The 22,343-nt window shown below is 40.5% G+C and overlaps 1 protein-coding gene across 1 annotated transcript; it reads right to left on the bottom strand.

Annotated features, from left to right (window-relative positions):
• Positions 1-3,568: 3,568 nt before the first annotated feature.
• On the bottom strand, positions 3,569-5,392 carry LOC129497485 (olfactory receptor 143-like). Its single transcript, XM_055306393.1, has 2 exons — positions 5,348-5,392; positions 3,569-4,519 (listed from the first exon to the last, which is right to left on the bottom strand). The coding sequence occupies exon 2, from the start codon at positions 4,499-4,501 to the stop codon at positions 3,569-3,571; it is 933 nt and encodes a 310-aa protein (XP_055162368.1). The 5' UTR covers positions 4,502-4,519; positions 5,348-5,392.
• Between the last annotated feature and the right edge of the window lie 16,951 nt (positions 5,393-22,343).

Here is a 22,343-nt window from a genome sequence, read left to right as displayed (position 1 = left end):
GGCCCTTTCCTCAAATTGTTCTTCTAAAATACACTCCCCCTGCCATGCTTCCACCTGACTTCTCATCAGACAATGCAAACTTCTCCCTTTGTTTAATTAACTCATTTCCTTCCTGTGTTTTCTTTTTAACATTACTTTCTCTGTTAAGCCTCACAATCTCTTAAACCAATCTTATATTCCTGGGCACCATTGTACCTATTATCCTCACTGACTTGTCAGACTCTACTCTAGACTTTTAGCTCTTACAAGACAATAGACAAATTATTCATCACTGTATCAAGATTTCAAGAGTGTTCCGGATATGTAGGCAGCAGTTTCTAGCCTTGGATATACATAGGAGAGGAGTACAGGCCTGAGAGGCAATGAACATTATCTGACACATGCTATCTTATGGATTAATTCCTTTTTGTTCTACTTTTAATCTTAAAGAAATGTTGTAGGTTCCAGAGTTCATAGTGAGTGAAATTAATATTATGTTGAATTTAGCCAGGCACCTAAGTGCTATTATATGATCACCAAATATCCTGAAAATTTGTTTTGAATATAGCTTAAACTAGACAATCTGGGTACACTAAGTTCTTTTGATCCCGTCTTCCCCATAGTTTTTAATAGAAGCAGAATTTGTAACTTACCTCTAATAGCTTTTGGTGGTAAAAAGTCAAATTTGTAGCAAATGATGTTCATGTTATATGAAAGAGGACTCATTATTGGCAAAGCCGATAATGACAGTGCTTTCCTGTTGTGGTATCTGATACCCAGCATTCTAGTAGCCTAAGATTTAGGGCAAGGCAACTGCCAATCCTAATGAGGAAACTGAAATGTAATCAGTTTTTACCAGGGTTCAAGCCAAGCCTGAGGATTATGCAAAATAGCAGAGATGTCTGTGCCGTTTCTGCAGCTACCCTGAGACAAAATTTTATTTACCATGATGAATTTTCATGTTATAAAAATTCCACAGCCACTTTGCATACACAGCTAATTTATTTACTTGATTTTATTATCTTCTACTGACAAAGGCATAGGTTGCATTTTGGAGATAGGTTTTTAATTGCACATATATAATACATAGTACAATACAACTCTATTTCATTTTAGTTTCTGAAGTAAAATTTTATGTTTTTCCTCATTTATATTGTAACCTAACCAAACAGTTCCTTTTTTTGTTTCAAAGGAAATCCAAGTTCTTCAGGAGAAACAAGGTATTTTGTAAATGGAGAGCGCTGGTTACCTAGAACATTAGCCAATTTGAAAGACATGTATTATAACAGAAAGAATCACATTTCTGTCTGTTGTATCCAACTAGACTCTTTTTTCAGTCTTGAAGAGTTATAGTCATGTGTTTAAAGACAGCTAATTTTCATGGGGGAAAATTACTGTTTTTATTAACATAGTTTTTAATTTGGCTAAGAGAAAAATTCATATCTAATAAGTTCACAAATTTAATTTCATAAATATTTATTTTTCCAGATTCTATGCTAACTATGCATAGGAGAAAAAAGAAAGACTAGGTGGTCAAATTCTATTTGATTAGACAGAGATGTCAACAAAAAAATGACAGTCTGATATATATACGTACATCTGTATATAATACAGATTTTTTTTTATCTCCAATGCTTTTATAACAGAAGTCAGATTAAATTGATTTTTTCTAAATATTTTATTTATTTACTCATGAGAGACACATAGAGAGAAGCAGAGATATAGACAGAGGGAGAGGCAGGCTCCTCACAGGGAGCCCAATGTAAGACTCTATCCTTGGGCCTGGGATCATGTGCTGAGCTGAAGCCAGATGCTCAACCACTGAGTCACCCAGGAGTCCCCAGATTAATTTGATTTAAATTAATTATGTTCATTTCTCTCAGTTCCTAACTCGTATTAACATATGCCATACTTTTAAGCTAATGCTTGTGATCCCTTTGACTAAGCATAAATATCTCACAGATACTACTGAGGCTTTGTTGAGCTTACCACAGTCCCTGATACAGCATGTAAGGGAGTGTCTTTCTTTGGCCCCACTGAGAATCACTGAGGAAAGTAAATTAGTGTTGTATCTCTGTAATCACACAAAACAAGAAATTTGGTAGAGCACAATTTTCGATATTTTGTATTATGAAAAGACTACATTTTTTCTTTTTCCAAATGTAAAATAAAATTAGTTGTCTCCTTTTGAAAATATTCATAGAGATTCAGTCATGCCTCATCAGTATTATACTACATAATTATAAAAATTCATATCAAACATTTCTAGAAGCATAAGTTAAAGCCTTTATGGACCATTCTTCCACTTACAGGGACTTCAGGCTAAAGGTGTCATTTGTACCCTCACTTCCAGGTGAATTCTAAAATAATTCTCCAGATTTTTTTATTTCCCTTCTATTTCCTATTTTTTTCCCTTTCCACCCTGAGAAGCAACATGATAACATGGAAAGAATACAGGGTTTGTTGTTAGATGAATCAGGTACATATCTGGGCTTTTTGCTCTGAGCTAATTGTGTGATCTTGAGCTGAATTTCTGAATCCTGGATTCTCTGTCTCTAAAACGGGGTATTCAGAAGTGCATTATGATAACATTTGAAAAGACACAACTCCCATTAAGAACCCCACAAATGTTAATTCTGTCTCCTCCAAAGTGAACATTACAAATGGAAAGCATGAAGCCCTCCATGACAAGGGTCTTCTCATTCTTGTTTGTATGTCTTGAACAGAACAAGAAAGGCTATCAACCTTTGCAAAGGGGGAATGCTTTCTGTGCATGTGGACAGAGAAGCCTCATGTTGAACCTGACGCTTTATTTTATGGCCAACAACACTCACTAAAGCTGTGAAATTTGTTTGGTTCCTAATATGTCTCAAATATTTTTTGAGAATTCTGAAAATATTGGGAGAAAAAAGGTGATCAGAAGACAGGACAGTAGCAATCTTCTTTCTAGTATATCAGACAATTTGCTCAATACTACGAAACCTAGCCATGATTCTCAAGAAAGGCCTGTGATTTTCACCGTGGGTGGTTTTGAAGGCGGGCAGGTTGGTGAACCCCACTCATTCTTTGCCATCCGCAGAAATAAAAATTTTTAGAAAGCAAAGGCTCAATCTTCCTCATTTGTGGGTTAGGAAATCTCGGTATAGAAACAAAGACTAAAAGGACTCTGAAATTCTGGAAAATTTATAACTTATACAGTAAAAATTCCCCAAAAGCTGAAAACCAGAAGGGCCATATGTGATTGTTTTTAGGGAAAACAAAGAGGGATGACCTCATCAGACAGCTTTCTAGTGTAATGTTTGTTTATGTATGAAAAGTCCATGGAAAGAGGCAAAATGGGAGGTGGTCTAAAAAGAAGTAGGAATTAGGCTGCGTATCTGGAGCACACTGTTAAGAATAAAGCTCAGTTCAGTATGGGACTGAGAATAACTACGAGGTTCAATAATGATTGCAGGTTTAATTGACATGTTTACAGAGAAGTAAGTACTTAAAGCAAAAATCTCATTCTAAAGAAAATTATGGGGACACGCGCACACACACACACACATCATACACACATTCCCTAACAACCCAGCAACACTCATTTTGCTTAATTTGCAATTCTCTTCAGAATTTTTTTCAGAGGACATTTGACATCCTTGTTCCTTAGACTATAGATAAAGGGGTTCAACATGGGTACTATATTTGTGTAAAATACTGAGAAGAATTTCCCCTGGCCCATAGAACCAGAAGGAGAGGTCTTGAGATGTGTGAACAGCCCAGATCCATAGAATAGACCAACAGTTACTATGTGGGAGCCACAGGTGCTGAAGGTTTTGGACCAACCCAGAGCTGATGAGATGTGGAGGATACTGGACAGGATCAAAACATAAGAAATGAAAATAATGGAGCTGGATATTATGACAACTGTGATCACAATAATGGAATCCACCAGCTCACTGGCATAGGTGCTGCTGCAGGAGAGCTGGTAGAGGGGGAAGATGTCACACATGTAATGGTTGATGATGTTGGAATCACAGAAGGACAATCTGACCATGTCCCCTGTGTGGACCGTGGCACCAGCAAACCCCATCACATAAGAACCAAACATCAGCAAAGAACAGACCTGAGGGGAAATGGTGACCGTGTACACCAGGGGCTGACAGATGGCCACATAGTGATCATAGGCCATGGCTGTCAACACATAGCACTCAGAATGGACAAAGAAACAGAAAAAAAACAGCTGAGTCATGCATTCTGTAAAGGAGATGATATTCTTCTCTGACACAAAGTTCATCAGCATTTTAGGTGTAATGACCAAAGACTGGCAGAGATCGATGAAGGATAAGTTGAAGGTGAAAAAGTACAAGGGAGTGTGCAAGTGAGAATTCAGGCAAATTAGATTAATGAAGCTCAAATTCCCTACCACAGTGACCACATAGTTTAGTAAAAAGAGGAAGAAAAGGGGTAACTGGAGCTGAGATTGATCTGTAAATCCTACCAGGATGAATTCAGTCACTGAAGAGTCATTTTCCATAGCCATATTCTGCAGGGGTGTGATCTGTGAGGAAATGAGAGAAGTGTCACATCAGGAAGGGACTCAGATGCTTTGCTTCTCGAATAAGGCCTTGTTCTGTGGGGGCTGTGGGGATAGCATCCTGAAAGAAGAGCCAGGGCAAAGACTCTCCATCTTTAACTTTCTTTTCTTGTTTATCCTTTTCTTCTGTTTTCAGATCTCAACTGTAACTCCTCACCTCCCCTGGACTAACACAATCCGGGATGAAGTCTTTTAGAATGGATACCAAAAGTGATGATCACATGTGAGAGATAAGGAAGCAGTATTTTGAAGAGATGAATAGGCTGGTCAAGGTCATGCAGGTAGCAAATAGAGGAGCCAACAGTTGTACTTGGGACCACTTCCTATGAAAATACCTGAAGTTCCAAGACAGCAAAGTCACTGTGATAACCACAACACCCACTACTCAACCCACTCTCTCCCTCTTATCTTTTAGAAAATTAGTACCTGGTTTAGTGAAAGTGCTAAGAGGTAAAAAGGCTCAAAGAGATTATGTAACTTGTCCAAGATCACACATATAATAACTGGAGGAATTTGAATTCCACTATTGTTGTGAACTTCTCCTATTCAATCCCTTTATCCAATCTTTTTTATTTTTTTTATCCAATCTTTTTTAAAAATATTTTTTATTTATTCATGAGAGACACAGAATGAGAGAGAGAGAGAGAGAGAGAGAGGCAGAGGGAGAAGCAGACCCCACACAGGGAGCCTGACGTGGGACTCGATCCCAGGACTCCAGAATCATGCCCCGGGGCTGAAGGCAGGCGCTCAACCCCTGAGCCACCCAGGGATCCCCCCTTTATCCAATCTTACCTCAAAATCACAATGAACTGTTTAAGGATGACAAATGACTTCCCCACACTTCTCCACTGCTGTAGCCGTGGGAATGAAAACATCAGAACAGGACTCAGCTGCCCAACTTCCGTCCGCCTGGAGACCTCACTACTGCCAGACTTCTAAGCGTTCTTTTCCTTTCACTTCCCTTCAGACAAAGGCTCTGAAAATGGAGAAGCCAATATTCCTTCTGTTTGTGGATTTGCATAAAATGTCTTCAGGGCAAAGCAAATGTATCAACTCGTATCTCCAAACCATCAGCAGGCTAATATTGTGGATTTATCTTATTCTCTCTGGATCACAGCAACTTAATCAGAAGCTTGGAAAACAAGGCTCATTTAGCATCAAAGTTTGATCAGGGTCCTGAGGGAAGAAATTACTGAGCCTGTGTTTACAATCCTTTGCCAGTAAGTTAATATACGTTCCTTTGGGATTCAATGTTCTCCAAGCATCAGTTTATATTAAAAACTTTGGATCCTCTGTGCAGGGGGGAAGTAACCTCCTTTATGTTCCCAGTTATCCTAGAGCTCATGCTCAATTATAAAAGAGGAGTGAGTGTTCAGGGGCAGAGCCATTGCCATTCCCAACACTTTTTTTCCATTGTTCTGTGATTGGTATAGAATTATGTCATAACTTTATATTATCCATCTTTTGGTGTCTTTTGTACCTATATAGAAATATTAAAAGAATGAGCTGTGTGTGTGGGTGTCTGGGTGGCTCAGTTGGTTGAGCATGTAACTCTTGGTTTCAGCATGTAACTCTTGGTTTCAGATCTCAGGGTTGTGAAGTTGAGCCCCATGTCGGGCTCCATGCTCAGTACAGAGTCTGCTTGAGAGATTCTCTCTCCTTCTTCCCACCCCCACTCTTCCCTCAGCTTGTTCTCTCTCTCTCTCTCTCAAATAAATAAATAACATATATTTTTAAAAGAATGAGCTCTGGAGTCAATCAAGCTTGAATTCAAATTCCTCCACTTACTATGTGTGTGATCTTGGACTAATTAATCACTCTGAGCTTATTTTACCTCATCTACATTGTAAGTTTAGTAAAAGTTTCTACTTATATTGCTTTGAGGATTAAATGCCTCATAATCTCTAGCACATTTAGCACACTGCTTGGCATATGGTTAAGTGCTAAGTATTAGTTTTCCTTCTTCTTTATCCTCATCTATATCTATACATGGACCTCTTGCCCGATTCCCAATTCTGTACCCATGTGTTTACTAGACATCTCCACTAAATTGAATTCAGCAAATTCAGCATCTCCTTGTGGTCCCATAACCGTTTCTCTTCTTGCTATCCTTTTCTAAGTTAATGGCACTATCCTTAACCTAGTTAGGTAATCTAGAAATGGGTTGTCATTCTGGACTCCTCCTTCCCGCTACATTGGCATCTGATCTTCAAAGGTTACATATTTCCATTTCCTTAAAATCCCTGGTTTCTAACTTCCTCTTCACTGGACTGCCTTTGAGCCTCAAAGTCTGGAACACTCTAAGTTTCCTTAACCTGGGGTCCTACCATCACCCATTATATTAGCTTTTTCTTGTGTCGTAAATTACCATAAACTTAGTGACTTAAAAGAACACCCATTTATTAGTCATAGTTCTGTAGGTTAGAAGTTTGGTACAGAATGTGATGCTGGTTTCTCTGCCCAGGTTGAAATCAGGTGTAGGCAGGACTACAGGACTACATTCCCTTCTGGAGGCTCTGGGGAAGAATGTTTCCAAGTTCATTCAGGCTATTGGCAGAATTCAGCTCCCTGAGGTCTCTATCTCCTTGCTGGCTCTATGCTAGGGGTCACTCTCAGCTTCTAGACACTGCCTGCATTCCTTCTGTAGCCCCCTTGTCTTCAGTCGAGCAATAAACAATATGTGAATCCTTTTTGTGCTTTAACTCTTTGACTTCCCTTTCTGCCACTAGCTTGAGAAAAAACTCTCTGCCTTTAAAATGCGTTATTAGGTTAGGCCTACCCTAATAATCTCCCTATTTTAAGGTCAGCTGTACATATAGCATAGCACTAGAGTGCTATCTCATTATATTTACAGGTTCCCCTCACACTCAAAGGAGAGAGGATCATACAAGGGAAAAATCATTGGGGAGTCATGTTTTAGAATTCTACCGACCACAACCATCTTCTTTGGAAATCTATTCACACATTTTAATATAGAATTACGTGTAGAGAATGCAATGTTCCCTTGCTTAAAACCCTTCCACTTCTTTCCCAACACAAGTGAAACCTCTCATCCTGTCATTGAAAGCTCTTTAGAGTTTCCTTCCTAATTGCATCCATAGCTTTATCTCCCATGTCTCCACTTCTTGAATTGTACTCTCCAGTAATACTGAGGAGTTTGATGTTCCTTTCTTACATTTTGATGATTTTTTGGCTTCTGTTGTTTCATCTGCCTGAAGTGCCTCCTCCCTTCTTCCTCACTTGTATACAACTTATTCATTCTCTAAGACTCGGTCCTGTCCTCATTTCTGATAGAATATCTCTTCTGATCTCTTCCCCTGTCACTACTCTCAGCAGCTGAAGTGCTTTCTCTGTATGTTGCTGAGGCATCTCGTGCATGCTCCCACTTATACACAACAAGCTTACCCATGTATCTTCATTACACTTAGACTGTACCCTCCTAGAGGGTGAGGATTCAATCCCACTCATTTTCATCCAAGCTACTATGAAAAGACTTTTTCCTTCCTTCTCCCTCTCTTCCTCCCATCTTTAATTCCATATTTCTTTTATTTTATTTTTTATTTTTATTTTTATTTTTTTAATTCCATATTTCTAAATAACACGCAGTTGCTTCTCAACTTGTTAGTATTAGGCTTTTGTCAACTGACTTTAAGTTTGGGAAATGAGATTTAGTCAGTTTTCACTTTCCATCATCACAAATACACTTCTCAGTGTTTTCATTTTCCCAAGAGTAATTTTTTTTAGTTAGATCAATATTCAGTATTTACATGACTTATAAGGATGTACATGCTCCGCATATCTTTTTTAAAAAATATTTTATTTATTTATTTGATAGAGAAAGGGAGCATGAACACAAATGGGGGGAGGGGCAAAGAGAGAAGGAGGAGCAGGTTCCCTGCTCAGTTCAGTTCCAGGACCTCAAGATCATTACCAGCAGATGCTCAATGGACTGAGCCACCCAGAAGCCCCTATGCTCTGCATGTCTAAGTAAAATATGCTGATTACCTTTCCATCACAAACCTCTTTTATTGGTTCAATTTTCTATGTACTTATAATTAACCTCAACACTTTCCCTCAGTTGTTTAAATCATCTTCCAATACTTTAAAAAACTTTAAGCATTCGAAATCAAATATACATAATTAAAATACAGTAAGTTTCCATCTCACTCATGGAAAACCCAAGATATGGTTTCTAAATCATAGCCAGCTTCCTAAAAACAATAAACTTGGACCTAAGATCCTTCCTTTTTATAGCTTCCTTCAACACATACTCTTTTACACTGAGTTGGCCAAAGAGGAAACATTATGAGAGATTCTCAAAGTGAAGTTTTGTGGGTTCGGAACTGGCACACGTAACTTGCTCATATTCCATTCCTTAGAACTCAGTCACCAGGTTGTACTTAACTGAAATTCCCTTTCAGACTACATTTCCCAGGGAAATGTCTGGTGACCAAGAAGAAGATAAAAAATGTTTTTGGATAGCGGGCCTATCCATATCTTGCTTGTCTTAACCCCATCCTGATGTCTGAAAGTATCTTTGTTTCATACTCATATTTAAAGGATCACACTCAATATGTGAACTTCCAACTATTCCTCTTGTTTTTAGTGTAGTATGACCATATTCACTTGCCCTTCTTCCACAGAACCTCCATTCTATACTTTCTACAGAACAACCCCCAGTCTTCTGTTTCAGGAGAAACATTCACCAGGGGATTTTTTTTTTTAAAGACTTACATGGAGCTCTCCTCTTTTTATCTTTTCCTTCACCTCTACGTTCAGAGGTGATTTGTGCCACCAAATTACTGAGCATACAGGAAATGATGAAATGTGTCATATCTACTTCTACCACATAGCTTAGAATTGAGCTTCCTGGGGACTACTGAGTCAATTACTGACCATTTTTCTGCTTTCTAGTGTTCCAAATTTCTTCCCACTCTTCTTCCCCCTATTGTTTCCTTTGTCCCAGTGGGTTAACATAACATACTTGTGCTCCTGACTTCTAATGCCTTTATTTTTTTCTAAAACAAAAATACGTTTATTTATTTATTTTTTTAATTTAAATTAAATTTGTCAACATACAGGATAACACCCAGTGCTCATCAAATCACGTGTGCTCCTTAATGCCCATCACCCAATTACCCCATCCCCCCCACTGACCTCCCCTCCAACAACCCTCAGTTTGTTTCCCAGACTTAAAAGTCTCTCATGGTTTGTCTTCCTCTCTATTTTTTCCCCAGTTTCCTCTCCTTCCCTTATGGTCCCTTTCACTATTTCTTATTTTCCACATATGAGTGAAACAATATGATGATTGTCCTTCCAATGCCTTTATAATCATTCTAATGAGCTTTCAGAAAGTAAGAGTAGTTAAATATATGGACTCAATCTGCTATGTCTAATCAGAAGTCCTATTGCTGAATTTTTAGGGTGATGTCTGGGAGCATAAAAAATCATAATTTCACTGGCAAAAAGCACCTTGTCCCTGCTTAGAGAAGGATACTGTCCCTAAGGTTTAAAATCCTTCACAAACAAATTATCTGATTATTTTAGAAGTTTTACTGATTCATTTTATTCAAGAAACATCTCTTAGAGGACTTCAGTTGCAAGGCACTCTGAACACAAAAAAGAAAAAGACACAGATGATGCCCCTTGGTTTTCTCAGTTTGATTAGAGAAACAACAAAAGAAACCAACTATTGTACAATTTATAGATAACTGGTGCTAGTCACAATACTCAATTCTTATTATTAACTTGTCCTTTACAATCTTCACAACTATCTGAGGCAGGCATCTCTGTTTCACATATAAAGAAACCAAAGGTAGGGTTAAATGCCAAAGGTAGGGTTTGCCAAAGTCACAGCAACTAATGGCGGAGCCACAGTCCAAACACAGATCTTTCTTTTTTTTCTTCTTTCAAGGTACCCAGAGGTGCCACTTCAAACTGCATATCCTTCTCATTCCCTTCCTGTATATCTTGCTCTGATCTATCAAGGCAAAACATTTTTTTTCTCACAGTTATTGTGCACCTACTTTTTCTGACTGTGTTGTAGATCCAATTAGATCCATCACAACTGTGTTCCTCTTTCTGTTTTTTTTTCCCCACTTGCCCTTGCTTGCTGCAAAAGCTTGAAGCAGAGCAGGACTCAGAGATTGCTCCTTAGGACTTGGAGTTTCTTCTTTTCATATTAAAGTTATTTTGAAGCTTGAGTATTTTCTGTCTTTGGATTATGCTGTGATTATATTGTTTTTATTGAGTTTTATTTGTTCTTCTTATTGTTTTGTGTTACTTTTACCAGAGGTATGGCAGGTGCACATCTAAGCAGGTGACATTTTCTTTGGCTTCTAAACCCACACAAAAATTATTCTAATCCTACAGATGTGGATATCAAGGCTGAAAGAGGTTATGTAAATTGTTTAAAATCTCACAGGAAGTGCAGAGGCCCTCTGGAGTCACTCCCTTCACCCCTTTGCTACAACAAACCACAACCTCAGACTAGTGGAGGCACTGGCTTTCTCTGCTTTCTTCACACTAATGTCATGCCCACAACTATGCTACATGATGTGGGTACTGATGTTACCTACTGTTCATTGAGTTAGCATCCTTTGTCAGTGGCAGTGGAGCTTCTAGCCCTCGTGGCGTGGTCCACCCTTGCAGAACCCCTGCATCTACAAAGCTGGGAGTAGGGGATGTTGATGGAAGGAGCTCTAAGCAAAACATCACAGAATCCCATTGTCTTACATAAAGTTCAACATTTCTTGAAGCATCACCAGTTCTCAGGTTTGGTTGGTTTTCAGAGTGTCGGAATTGTCATTTTGCCAATTCTGTCCAACTTTATATTTGCTGATCTTCTCACTCAGCTGTAGCTGGACGTTCCACTGAGGTTCTTTTCGGTTTGAACTACCCATCTTTTTCAAAAAATGTAAATTGTGTGACTTATTTCTAATAATTTTTGGTGGAAAAATAAAAAATTGTAGCAAATGAGTTGATATGATATGAAACTTGTTTCTTTTTTTTTAAATTTATTTATTTATGATAGTCACAGAGAGAGAGAGAGAGAGAGAGGCAGAGACATAGGCAGAGGGAGAAGCAGGATCCATGCACCGGGAACCGGACGTGGGATTCGATCCCGAGTCTCCAGGATCACACCCTGGGCCAAAGGCAGGCGCTAAACCGCTGCACCACCCAGGGATCCCTGAAACTTGTTTCTTAAGTCCTGACTTATTACTGAGAAAGTCAATAGTGATATTGCTTGCCAAGGAGGAAGCTAGATTCTTGTCTTTTGGGAAGTACAAAGATTACACAAGTTTCAGTAATTGTTAATTTAAACACCCTACTATCTTACATTTTAAAGTTTAGTCATATTTATAATTTATCATTTTACCCATTTAACAGATACATGTTTTGTCAGGTAGCTGTATTTTGGCTTACACATGTGGGGAAATATATCGTATAAGGGTTTATGTAGAGAAACAATAGAAATGGACTCTGATACAGTGCTGTCAATAACATTTCAATTAAACTGGGAAAAAAGTGATTCTAGCTTCTTTAAACAGAAAAACGTTAACGAAAGGACATTAGGAATTAAGAGATTTGGTTTGAGGTTGTAAAACCAAATTTGGAGAAGAGGTAAAACCAAGCCAACTGCAGGGGTCAAGGGCAGGAAGTATTTCAGAGGAATAGTCTGGCCACATTATTGGCCTTGATGCTGCAGAAGTTCCACTCTATTCACGCCACTGACTCACCCTTGGATACAGCTGCAGCCACATGAATGGTTACCAATTGTCTCATTGTGTTTGTGTAATTTGTTCCAGGTCAAAATCTTAGATAAGAGTTATGGGATTGACTGAGGGTAGGTCAGTGTGCCTGTCCTCTGTTTGCCACCCAGGCTTTTCCTCCCTCTTGGATTCTATAGTGGAAGTTTGGGCACTACTACATCCCACCAAGATGATGCAAGATGAGGATTCTGTCTAAGGCATGAAGTGGGACTCTCTTCCATCTTCCCAGGAGACAAGTATGTGTGCAAACATGCTTTCCTATTTATAGAAAAGAAGAAATTATGTTTTCAAATCTATAGAGAGGTTTACATAAAATTAAATACTACATTTTTTTGTGGTAATGAGCAATTTGTGCTTTTGTAGATAAGTTTTTATTTAAAAATAATTGTAGGGGCACTTGGGGTGGCTCAGTGGTTGAGTATCTGCCTTTGGCTCAGGTCGTGATCCTGGGTCCTGGGATTGAGTCCACATCAGGTTCCCTGCAGGGAGCCTACTTCTTTCTCTGTCTATGACTCTGCCTCTCCCTGTGTGTCTCTCATGAATAGATAAACTCTTAAAAAAATAATTGTAGATTTACAGAAAAGTTATAAACACAGTGCAGAGAATACCTGTGTATATTCTTCATGCAAATTCTTCCTAGTATAAATTTTATACATATCTGTGGTACATTTCATAAGACTGAGAAATTAACTTCAGTACAACACTGCTAATGAAAATACTGATTTTGTTTTGGACTTTACCAGTTTCTCCACTAATGCCATATTTCTGTCTTGGATCCAACTTAGGAAGCCATGTTGCATTTAGATGATACATCTCCTTAGTCTTCTCTGATCTGTGACAATTTCTTAGTCTTTGTCTTTTTTAAATGACTATAGCAATTTTAAAGACTGTAGGTCAAATATGTTGTAGAATGTCCCCATTTGGTTTTGTATAATATTTCCTCATGCTCAGACTGGAGAATAATGTCGAGTGAAGAGTCCTTACTACTGCATCATAACAAAGTCTATATGATATCAACATGACTTACCACTAACAATGCTAACTCTGATTAACTGGTGAAGGTAGTGTCTGTCAGTTTTCTCCATTGTAAATTTACTGTTTTTCCCTTCCACTGTAAATTTACTATTTTCCCCAATTACTATATTTTGTACTCAATTCTTTGGAAGCAAGTCACTATGTTTAGGAGAGAGGAATTAAGCTCTACTTCCTGGAGGGGAGTTATCTAGATATGTATTTTTGAAAGTCATACAGACTCATGAATATTTACTTTATCCTTTGGTTTATAATCCAATACTATCATTACTTATTTTGTTTTCCAAATAATTCCAGCTTTGGTCCTTAAGAGCTCCCAGGTTGAATCCTATAAATTTTTGACTATGACTCCATCTTCTTTTTAAAAAATTTTTTTTTTTTTTTACTCTCTGACATTATGAGATGCTTCGGAATCATTTTGTAATTTCCTTGTTCCAGCTCTAAAGTGAATCACTTCTCCAAAGAGCCCTAGTTCTTATTATCAGAGAATGTTATTTAGAAATAAGACCTGGGTGCTTGGATGTGTTCATTGCTACTAGGGTATCACAGCTTCCAGGCCCTCTTGAAACTACCTCAGCCATCCAGCCAGCCTAGTAGTCTTTAAGCTCTAGCAAGCACCCTCAGCCCCTGTGTTTAACTAACCTTTCTTTGTTTATCTATACATCATGCATTCTTTTTTTTAAAAAAATTATTTATTCATGAGAGACACACACACAGAGGCAGAGACACAGGCAGAAAGAGAAGCAGGTTCCCCACAGATAGCTTGATGCGGGACTCGATCCCAGGCCCCCCTGGGGATCACAACTTGAGCCAAAGGCAGTTGCTCAACCACTGAGCCACCCAGGTGCCCTAGATCATGCATTCTTTCCTAGAAAGAACAGAGTGCCTCTGTAGGTCAGGAACCAGAAACCCGACCCCCTTGCACAATCCCCATAACCAAGGGCATGTAATGGAGAAATGTTAGGGACCACTGGCACTCCTTTTATTAATTTTCCTAGACTCTTTGGAAAACCCCTGGGCCAGGCAGAAACCTTGGAGTTGGCCTTTGAACAAGAGTCTGTCTTCTTTCCAAGTGGCTGGCCTCCTGAATAAGGCTCATATTCCTTTAGAATCAAAACTCTTTTTAAAGAAAATTTTTATTTATTTATTTGAGAGAGAAAGCACAAGCGGGGGGGAGGGGCAAAGGGAGAGGGAGAAGCAGGCTCTCCACTGAGCAGAAAGCCCCGTGGCACTGGATCCTAGGACCAGGAGGTGAGGACCTGAGCTGAAGGCCCATGCTTAACCCACTTAACCACCCAGGCGGCCCTTCAATCAAAACTCTTGAGTATTGTTTTTTTGAGTGACAGGCAGCACACTTGGGTTTAGGTAACACTTTCAGCGAAAAGAGGTGGGAAATATGTATACATATTCAAAGTTTTCTATGTATCTTCATATCTAGTTATTCCTGTATCTGTCTGTCTTACTATATAATAGAAACCCGAATTAATGACGCTAGTCTAGTGACACAGGGTTCATTACAGCCTTCCTCTTTTGCGTATGTGTAACTTATTTCTCTGGCAATGAGAAACATGGCTCCATCATGTACCATTTTTAACCTCTTTGATTAGATATCGTAAGTTTACGGTAAAAAGCAATGTATATAACATTGTACGTTTGCTGCTCAATTTGTTTTTCACAGGAGTATGTTTGCAGCTCTGAAACTCGGTTACATGCATACTGGTATTGATTGAATAAAAATAAATCGTAAATAATAGAAATTTTGTCATACTGAAACGTCTCTCCCGGGCCAATCTGCTTACGATGAAGACGACGGTGGTCACTTGATGGGATGAGCATTGGGTGTTATGGTATATGTTGGCATATCGAACTCCAATAAAAAATATATATATAAAAGAAGAAGAAGAAGAAGAAGAAGAAGAAGAAGAAGAAGAAGAAGAAAAAGAAGAAGAAAGAAGAAAGAAGAAGAAAAAAAGAAGGAAGAAGAAAGTGAAGAAGAAAGAAAAAGAAGAAAGAAGAAGAAGGAATAAGAAAGGAGAAGAAAGAAGAAAGAAGAAGAAGAAGAAGAAGAAGAAGAAGAAGAAGAAGAAGAAAAAGAAAAAGAAAAAGAAAAAGAAAAAGAAGAAGACGATGACGACGGTGCAGAAGTCGTTGGCGGCCTGGGCCCCCGCTGCTCCGGGAGGTGGAGCTACAGGCCGGGGCCACCCCGCACCCCAGGCCCAGCGTTCTCTCTGCGCCTGCGCCCGCGCCTCCTCCGCTTGGCGCCAAAGGGCCCTTCCCCCAAGCGCCCCTGCATTGGAGGGGCGGGTGCTCCAGGGCCCCGCGCCCGAGCCCAGCGGCAACCTGTCCCTTACCTTCTCCGGGGAGTCTCCCAGTGGGGGAGGCGGCTGCTGGCGCCTGCGGGTCCTCGGCCCGTGCTGCAACCCCAAGGATGCGCGGCGCGCAGAGGACGTGGCCGCGACCCGCAGGACCGCAGCTGGGAGCCCCGGCCGCAGCCCAGGGCACGGCGGCCGCAGGAGACAGGCGTCCCGTGGGACCTGCGGCCTCCGCCAAGGCCAAGACCGCGCACTGCGGCGCCCTGAGGCCACGCAGCGCTGCGCCAGGCCGCCCACCCGGGGCGTGCAGTCCCCGACGGGGACAGGCGCGGGGCCATCTCGGGTGCCGGGAGCGGCCGCAGCCCCTTGGGGTCGCCGGGGTAAAGGAGCGGTTCCGGGGCCCGGCAGGGAAGGCGCCCCGGGCGGCGAGGCGGGGAAGGTCACGCCGAGATCCGGGCTACGTCGGGGGCGGGGGCGGCGAGCAAGCAGTTCAGGCTCCTGGCCCAGCAGTTCCGGGGCGCGGGGGGTGCCCGCATCCCTGCTCCCTACCGTCAGCCAGAGCCCCGGGGCCTGGGGCCGCAATCTGGGGCCCAGCTGACCGCTCCGGGGATGCCTTTGCGGCCTTGGGCTCCGGCTCCTCAGGGCCCCACGCCTTGCTCCCGCCAACTCCCGTCCTCTCTCAGCGCCTCTCTGGGCCTTCAGCCACCTCTTTGTGCATCTGCCTCCACCCCCTTAGGTCCCCATTCACTTCAAAGGAACCCTCTCTTGGTGCCTTAGTCCTCCATCTTTCAGGGGGGCCCATCTTTTTGTGCCTCCGCCCCCCATTCTCTCAGGACCTCGTGTTTTGGGGCTTCTGCATTCTCAGGGTTCCCCTCTGTTCACAGCCTCCTACTTAGCTTCTTCACTCTGCTGCCTCTGTACTATTCTCTTGGCAGCACCATTCTCTATCTCAGGACCTCACACCTTCTCACGGCCTTTTCTCTCCCATCCTCACTCCATTGGTGAGGTCTCGCTTTTTGCCCTGCTTGGGTTCTCATTTTTCTTTGGCTGCCCCGCCCCCCCCCCCCCCCCCCCCCCCGCCCCGAGCTTTTATTGGTGGCCTGTCCTTTTGCGGTGCGGAAGCAAGAGCTGGTTGCAGGTAGTTTTTGAGGGAGAGATGGAGCCAGACCCAAAGGATGCCTCTCTTAGGAAGTGCAGTAGGGTTAGTGCAGGCGAGGGGGCGGGGCACAGAGGATCCCTGAGAGCCTGCCCTGCCGATGCCAGCTGAGACAGATCTGGTTCTCTCCTCTAGCCAAGGTTCCAGCTAGCACCTGGTGGGCAGTAGGAGCGTCAGGCTTTGCAGCACAGTAAAACTCAATCTGGATGGATGATGTTACCCCAGCTTCATGAAGGATCCCTGGCATCCTCTGACAGGCACATGTTCACAGGCCCATCCCTAGCTATGCCCAGAAAGGGGTTGGAGGAGAACTGCTTGTTTGTTCTTTTTTCTTTCTTTCTTTCTTTCTTTCTTTCTTTCTTTCTTTCTTTCTTTCTTTCTTTCTTTCTGTTTCTTTTTTTTCTCTTTCTTTCTTTCTTTCTTTCTTTCTTTCTTTCTTTCTTCTTTCTTTCTTTTTTAAGATTTTATTTATTTATTCATGAGAGACACAGAGAAAAGGCAGAGAGACATAGGCAGAGGGAGAAGCAGGCTCCATGCAGAGAGCCCGATGTGGGACTCGATCCCAAAACTCCAAGATCATGCCCTGAGCCAAAGGCACTCAACTGCTCAGCCACCCAGGTGTCCTAAGAACTGCTTGTTCTTGAATAGGCAAGGGCAGGGGACAGAGTATGGTGGTGCCTGAGCCCCAGCCCATTGCTCCACGGGGTCCTGGCACATCGTGAGGTAGTAGCAGTCCTTGCCCTGCAGGTACCCAGCAGACCTCAACATCACACTATTGTTGGATCCTTTCCTCTTTGTCACAAACCTGCGAAATCTGTCCAAGTTTGTTTTCTTACTTTTCTTGTGTCTTTTTCACCTCCAAAGAGTAACTTTGATTTCGAATGACACATTTTGGCATTAAATGCTTAGAAAGTCTCCCCTATAGGTTCTAGCACTGTGAAATTAGTGTTTCTGCTATTTCTTTTCAGATAGTTTTTTTTTTTTTTAAGTGTAAGAAATCACAAGAACAAAAGGTTTAAGGGACGAGGCCACTGAGCAAAGGCAGCAATTCTGAGAAGCTGAAGAAGGGAGAATTGTGGTATTTTGGGGACACTTTCACTCCCTGACAGCTTACTGTCTGTTACCAAAGCCACTTCTCAGGTAGGGGTGGAAGCTGGGACATTTTATGGGTGGAAACGTCAGGTTTGCTTTTGTGCAGCCTGATGTATTGCTGTTCTGAGAGACTGTTCTAGGCTTGCTATTAAGGCAGAACTATTGCAGGAAGTGAAGCATTCTGCTCATGCAGAGGCCAGAATTTGGGAGCCCAGCCAGGGCCCTTGGAGCCTCCTGTGTGTATCCTCCCACATCTTGCTAAATAAGACATCTCCCAAAATGTGATTCTTTACATTTTGGTGTTAACAACAAAACACAACACACACACGCACACGCACACACACACAAGTAACGATGTGCATTTTCAGAAAGAGTAATGTTAGGACATACTCTGTGTTCCCTTTGTTATTGATTATAAGACCAATGAAATTCTGGGTGTCCCAGTCTTTATTCTTGAAGAATGAGAGTCTTGACTTAGGTCAGCTTAAAGAAAATTCCAAGATGCATTATGTAATAAGATCATAAGATGAGCAATATATATGACATAGTGGTGTAATAACAAGTTTTTACTGTTTTCTCCACAAAGAGTACCAATTTCAACAATCACCCACAGATGAGAGAGCCTTTGTGGAAGTCCAGAAGTTTAGCAGAGAAATTTCAGCACGTTTTTGGAGTAAAAAAATTCTAAGATTGGATGCATTTGAAGAAGGTAAGAGGAATAGTTTCACTTTACCTGTGTCCTGCCTTTCCTAAGGCGTAGCTCAGTGCCAAAAGAGGTGTTCTTATAACCTGTGACTGTGTTTCCTCTCACTGCACAAAGTGAGAGCATGAGAGTGAATGCCTGGTTTCTTCAGCTCTGAGACACTACCAAAGAGATCCACTTTTCATCCCATTCAGCTTGCTGAGGTATATTGTGTGGCTGAGGATGGGAGTGTCTGGGAAGGTAGCAGGTAGGGCTGTTGGAGGGCATCAAAGGGATGTGAATCCTACTAATTGTGCCATAGACCCCATCAGGAAGCTTGCTAATGAGCCACTGGAGATGCCCTCAAGTAGTCATGGGTACCTGCCCACTCTGTGCACCTTACCCACACATACCCCCATCCTGTGGATGGTTTTCCACATGTGCTTCCAGTGAGAGAAAGCCTTTGTAGATGGCTAGTGAGCACATGCAGAAAGATGGCCTGATTCTACAGGCTGGGGAAAGATTACACACTCGAGCATTCAGTCCCACCCTAGGGAGAACAAAAAGGAGGCTCTCAGCAACTAACCTAGCTTTGTAGGATTGAGGGAAGGCATACAAGTCTAAGAATTCTGCCATAAGATGAAATAAGACGTTTGGAGCAGTGATAACCATAGAAAAGGTCTGAGAAAGCCTCAGAATCACTACCAGGGTAACAGAAGGTAATTCTCTCATAAAGCAAGTCAGAAAGACTGGAGGAGGTGGCTTTTTTTTCAAATATGAAGATAGCAGCAGTCTTCAAGGAATATGAAAAATCATGTAAACCGGCACACCAAAGGAACACAATAATTTTCTAGAAAGAGATCCCAAAGAAATGGAGATCTGTGATTTGTCTTATAAAGAATTCAGAATAGCTGTTCTAAGGAAGCATGGCAAGCTACAAGAAAACATGTAAAGGCAATTTAATGAAATCATGAAAACAATACACAGACAAAATGAGAAGTTTAACGTTAAAACAAAGAAAGCAGGAATTCTGGAGCTGAAGAATACAATGAATGAAATGACAAATGCTGGAAAGAGTATCAATATCAGACTAGCTGGAGCAAAAGAATGAGTCTGTGAAGTAATAGACAGGACATTTAAAATTATGCAGTGAGAACACAGGAAAATAATGAAGAGGGATAAAGAAAGTCCACAGGATCTTTGGGATACCATTAAAAGAAACACTGTAGACATTTTTGGAATTCCAGAAAAAGAAGGATGGAGAAAGGGGCAAGAGAGCTTGGTTAAAGGGATAATGGCTGAGAAGTTCCTAAATCTGGGGAGAGATTTGGACTTCTAACTTCATAAAGTTAATAGGTCACTCCAATATTTCCAAAGTGATTTTCTTTAAGACATATCATAATTAAGCTGTTTAAAATAAAAGATAATTGAGAGAATTTTCAAAACAGCCAGATAAAAATAACCCTTACATACCAGGCAACTGCCATAAGGCTATTAGCAAATTTCTTTGGAGAAACTTTGCATCCTAGGATGATATATTTAAAATACTGAATGAAAAAACTGTCAACCAAGAATACTTTACCTAGTAAATTTGTTTCTCAGAAGTAAAGGTGAGATAAAGAATTTCCCAACAAACAAAAGCTGAGGTGATTCATTGCCACTACACCTGCTTTATAAGAGATGCTGAAAGGAGTTCTCTGAGCTGAAGCAAAAAGACACTAACTAGTAACATGAAAAAATTAGAAAATATACAGCACACTGGTAAATATAAATATATTTAGTCAAATTCAAAATACTCTAGTACTGCAATATGATGAACTACTTAACTCAAGTGAAGGTTAAAGGACACAAGGATTAAAAATAACTATAGCTAAAGAATTTGGTAAAGGATATATGACATAAAAAGGTAAACTGTGACATCAAAAACAATATGAGAAGGGAGTAAAAGAATTTTTATATGTGATTGAAGTTATTACCTTAAAATAGACCATAATGTCTACAAGATATTTTACGTAAGTCTCGTAGTAACCACAAAACAGAAGCCTACAGTAGATGCAAAAGGATAAAGAAAAGAGAATTGAAAGCATACCATTATATAAAGTCATCAAGTCACAAAGAAGGAAAGCAAATGAGGAAGAGAGGAACCAGGGAACTACAAAACAGCCAGAAAATAATTAAGAAGACATTAACAAGTCCCTGCCTATCAATTATACTTAAAATGTAAATGGTTTAAATTTTCCAATCCAAAGGCATAGAGTGGCTGAATGGGTAAACAAACAAAAAACAAGACCCAACTTGCCTACAAGAGACTTACTTCAGCTTTTAGGACACATAGACAAAGAAGATGATGATATCATGATGATGATATGCAGAGAAGACATTATTACTGATACTGCAGTAACACAAAGGATCATAAGAGACTATGATGAACAATTATATGCAAATTGGTTAACCTAGAAGAAATGGATATGGTTTTAGAAACACACAGCTGGGCAGCCCGGGTGGCTCAGCAGTTTAGTGCTGCCTTCAGCCCAGGGCATGATCCTGGGGACCCGGAATCGAGTCCCATATCAAGCTCCCTGTGTGGAGCCTGCTTCTCCCTCTGCTTGTGTCTCTGCACCTCTCTCTCTCTCTCTCTCTCTCATGAATAAATAAATAAAATCTTAAAAAAAACCCACACAGCCTACAGGACTGATTCATGAAGAAATAGGAAATCTGAACAGACCAATAACAAATAAAGACATTGAATCAATAATTAAAAACCTTCTAAGAAGGAAAAGCCCAGGACCTGATGTTTCACTGGTGACTTTTACCAAACATTTAAAGAAGAATTAATGCCAAATCTTAAACTCTTCCAAAAATTGTAGGGAGAGAACACTCTCAAATTCATTGTACAAGGCCAGAATTACCCTCACACCAATACCAGTCAAAGACACAATAAGAAAAGAAAACTACAGGCTGCTATCTTTGATGAATATTGATGTAAAAACTCCAAACAAAATTCTAGTAAACTATATTCAGTAGCACGTTAAGAGGATTGTACACCATTATCAAGTGGGATTTATCCATGGGTTGCAAGAATGGTTCAACTTATACCAGTCAATATATGGGACACCCCAGATTAATAGAATAAAAGATTAAAATCATATGGTCATTCTCAATAGATGCAGAAAAAGCATTTGACAACTTTAAACATCCCTTCGTGATTAAAACAGGACAAGAGATGGATTGCAAAGAATAGAAAGAACTTTTGAGGATGATGGAAATGCTTTAGGTCTTGATTATGGTGGCAGTTACATGATTGCATTATTTTTTGAAAGTCATTGAACTGTACTTGTGAAGTGGATGCATTTTGTTGCATTCAGATCATAATTCAATAAAATTGATTTAAAAAAAGAACATTGCAAGAACCAGTCTCAACTGTGATCTTCTTGTCTCTGCCCCTGAAACATTTTCCATCAATAAAACAGATTTAGTTTTGTATTCAACAACAGCCTCATTATTTTTAAATTACCATAGAAGGTTGAATGAATATGGGTTGTAAAAAATTCAGTGTGACTCAATAATAAAAGAAATGGAGCACTGATGCATGCAACAATTGGGATGGACTTAACGACATCATGCTTAATGAACAAAACCAGTTTCAGAGGTTATACATGGTGCAATCTTATTTGTTGAAGCTTTCAAATAACTCCACTCTAGAGGTAGATAAAAGGTTAGTGGTTGCCAGAAGACACAGAAA

The sequence above is a fragment of the Nyctereutes procyonoides genome, unplaced genomic scaffold (assembly GCF_905146905.1).
Source record: "Nyctereutes procyonoides isolate TBG_1078 unplaced genomic scaffold, NYPRO_anot_genome, whole genome shotgun sequence".
Taxonomy (NCBI): domain Eukaryota; kingdom Metazoa; phylum Chordata; class Mammalia; order Carnivora; family Canidae; genus Nyctereutes; species Nyctereutes procyonoides.
The sequence above is the reverse complement of the archived record's forward strand: the minus strand, read 5'-3'. Positions and strand labels throughout refer to the sequence as shown.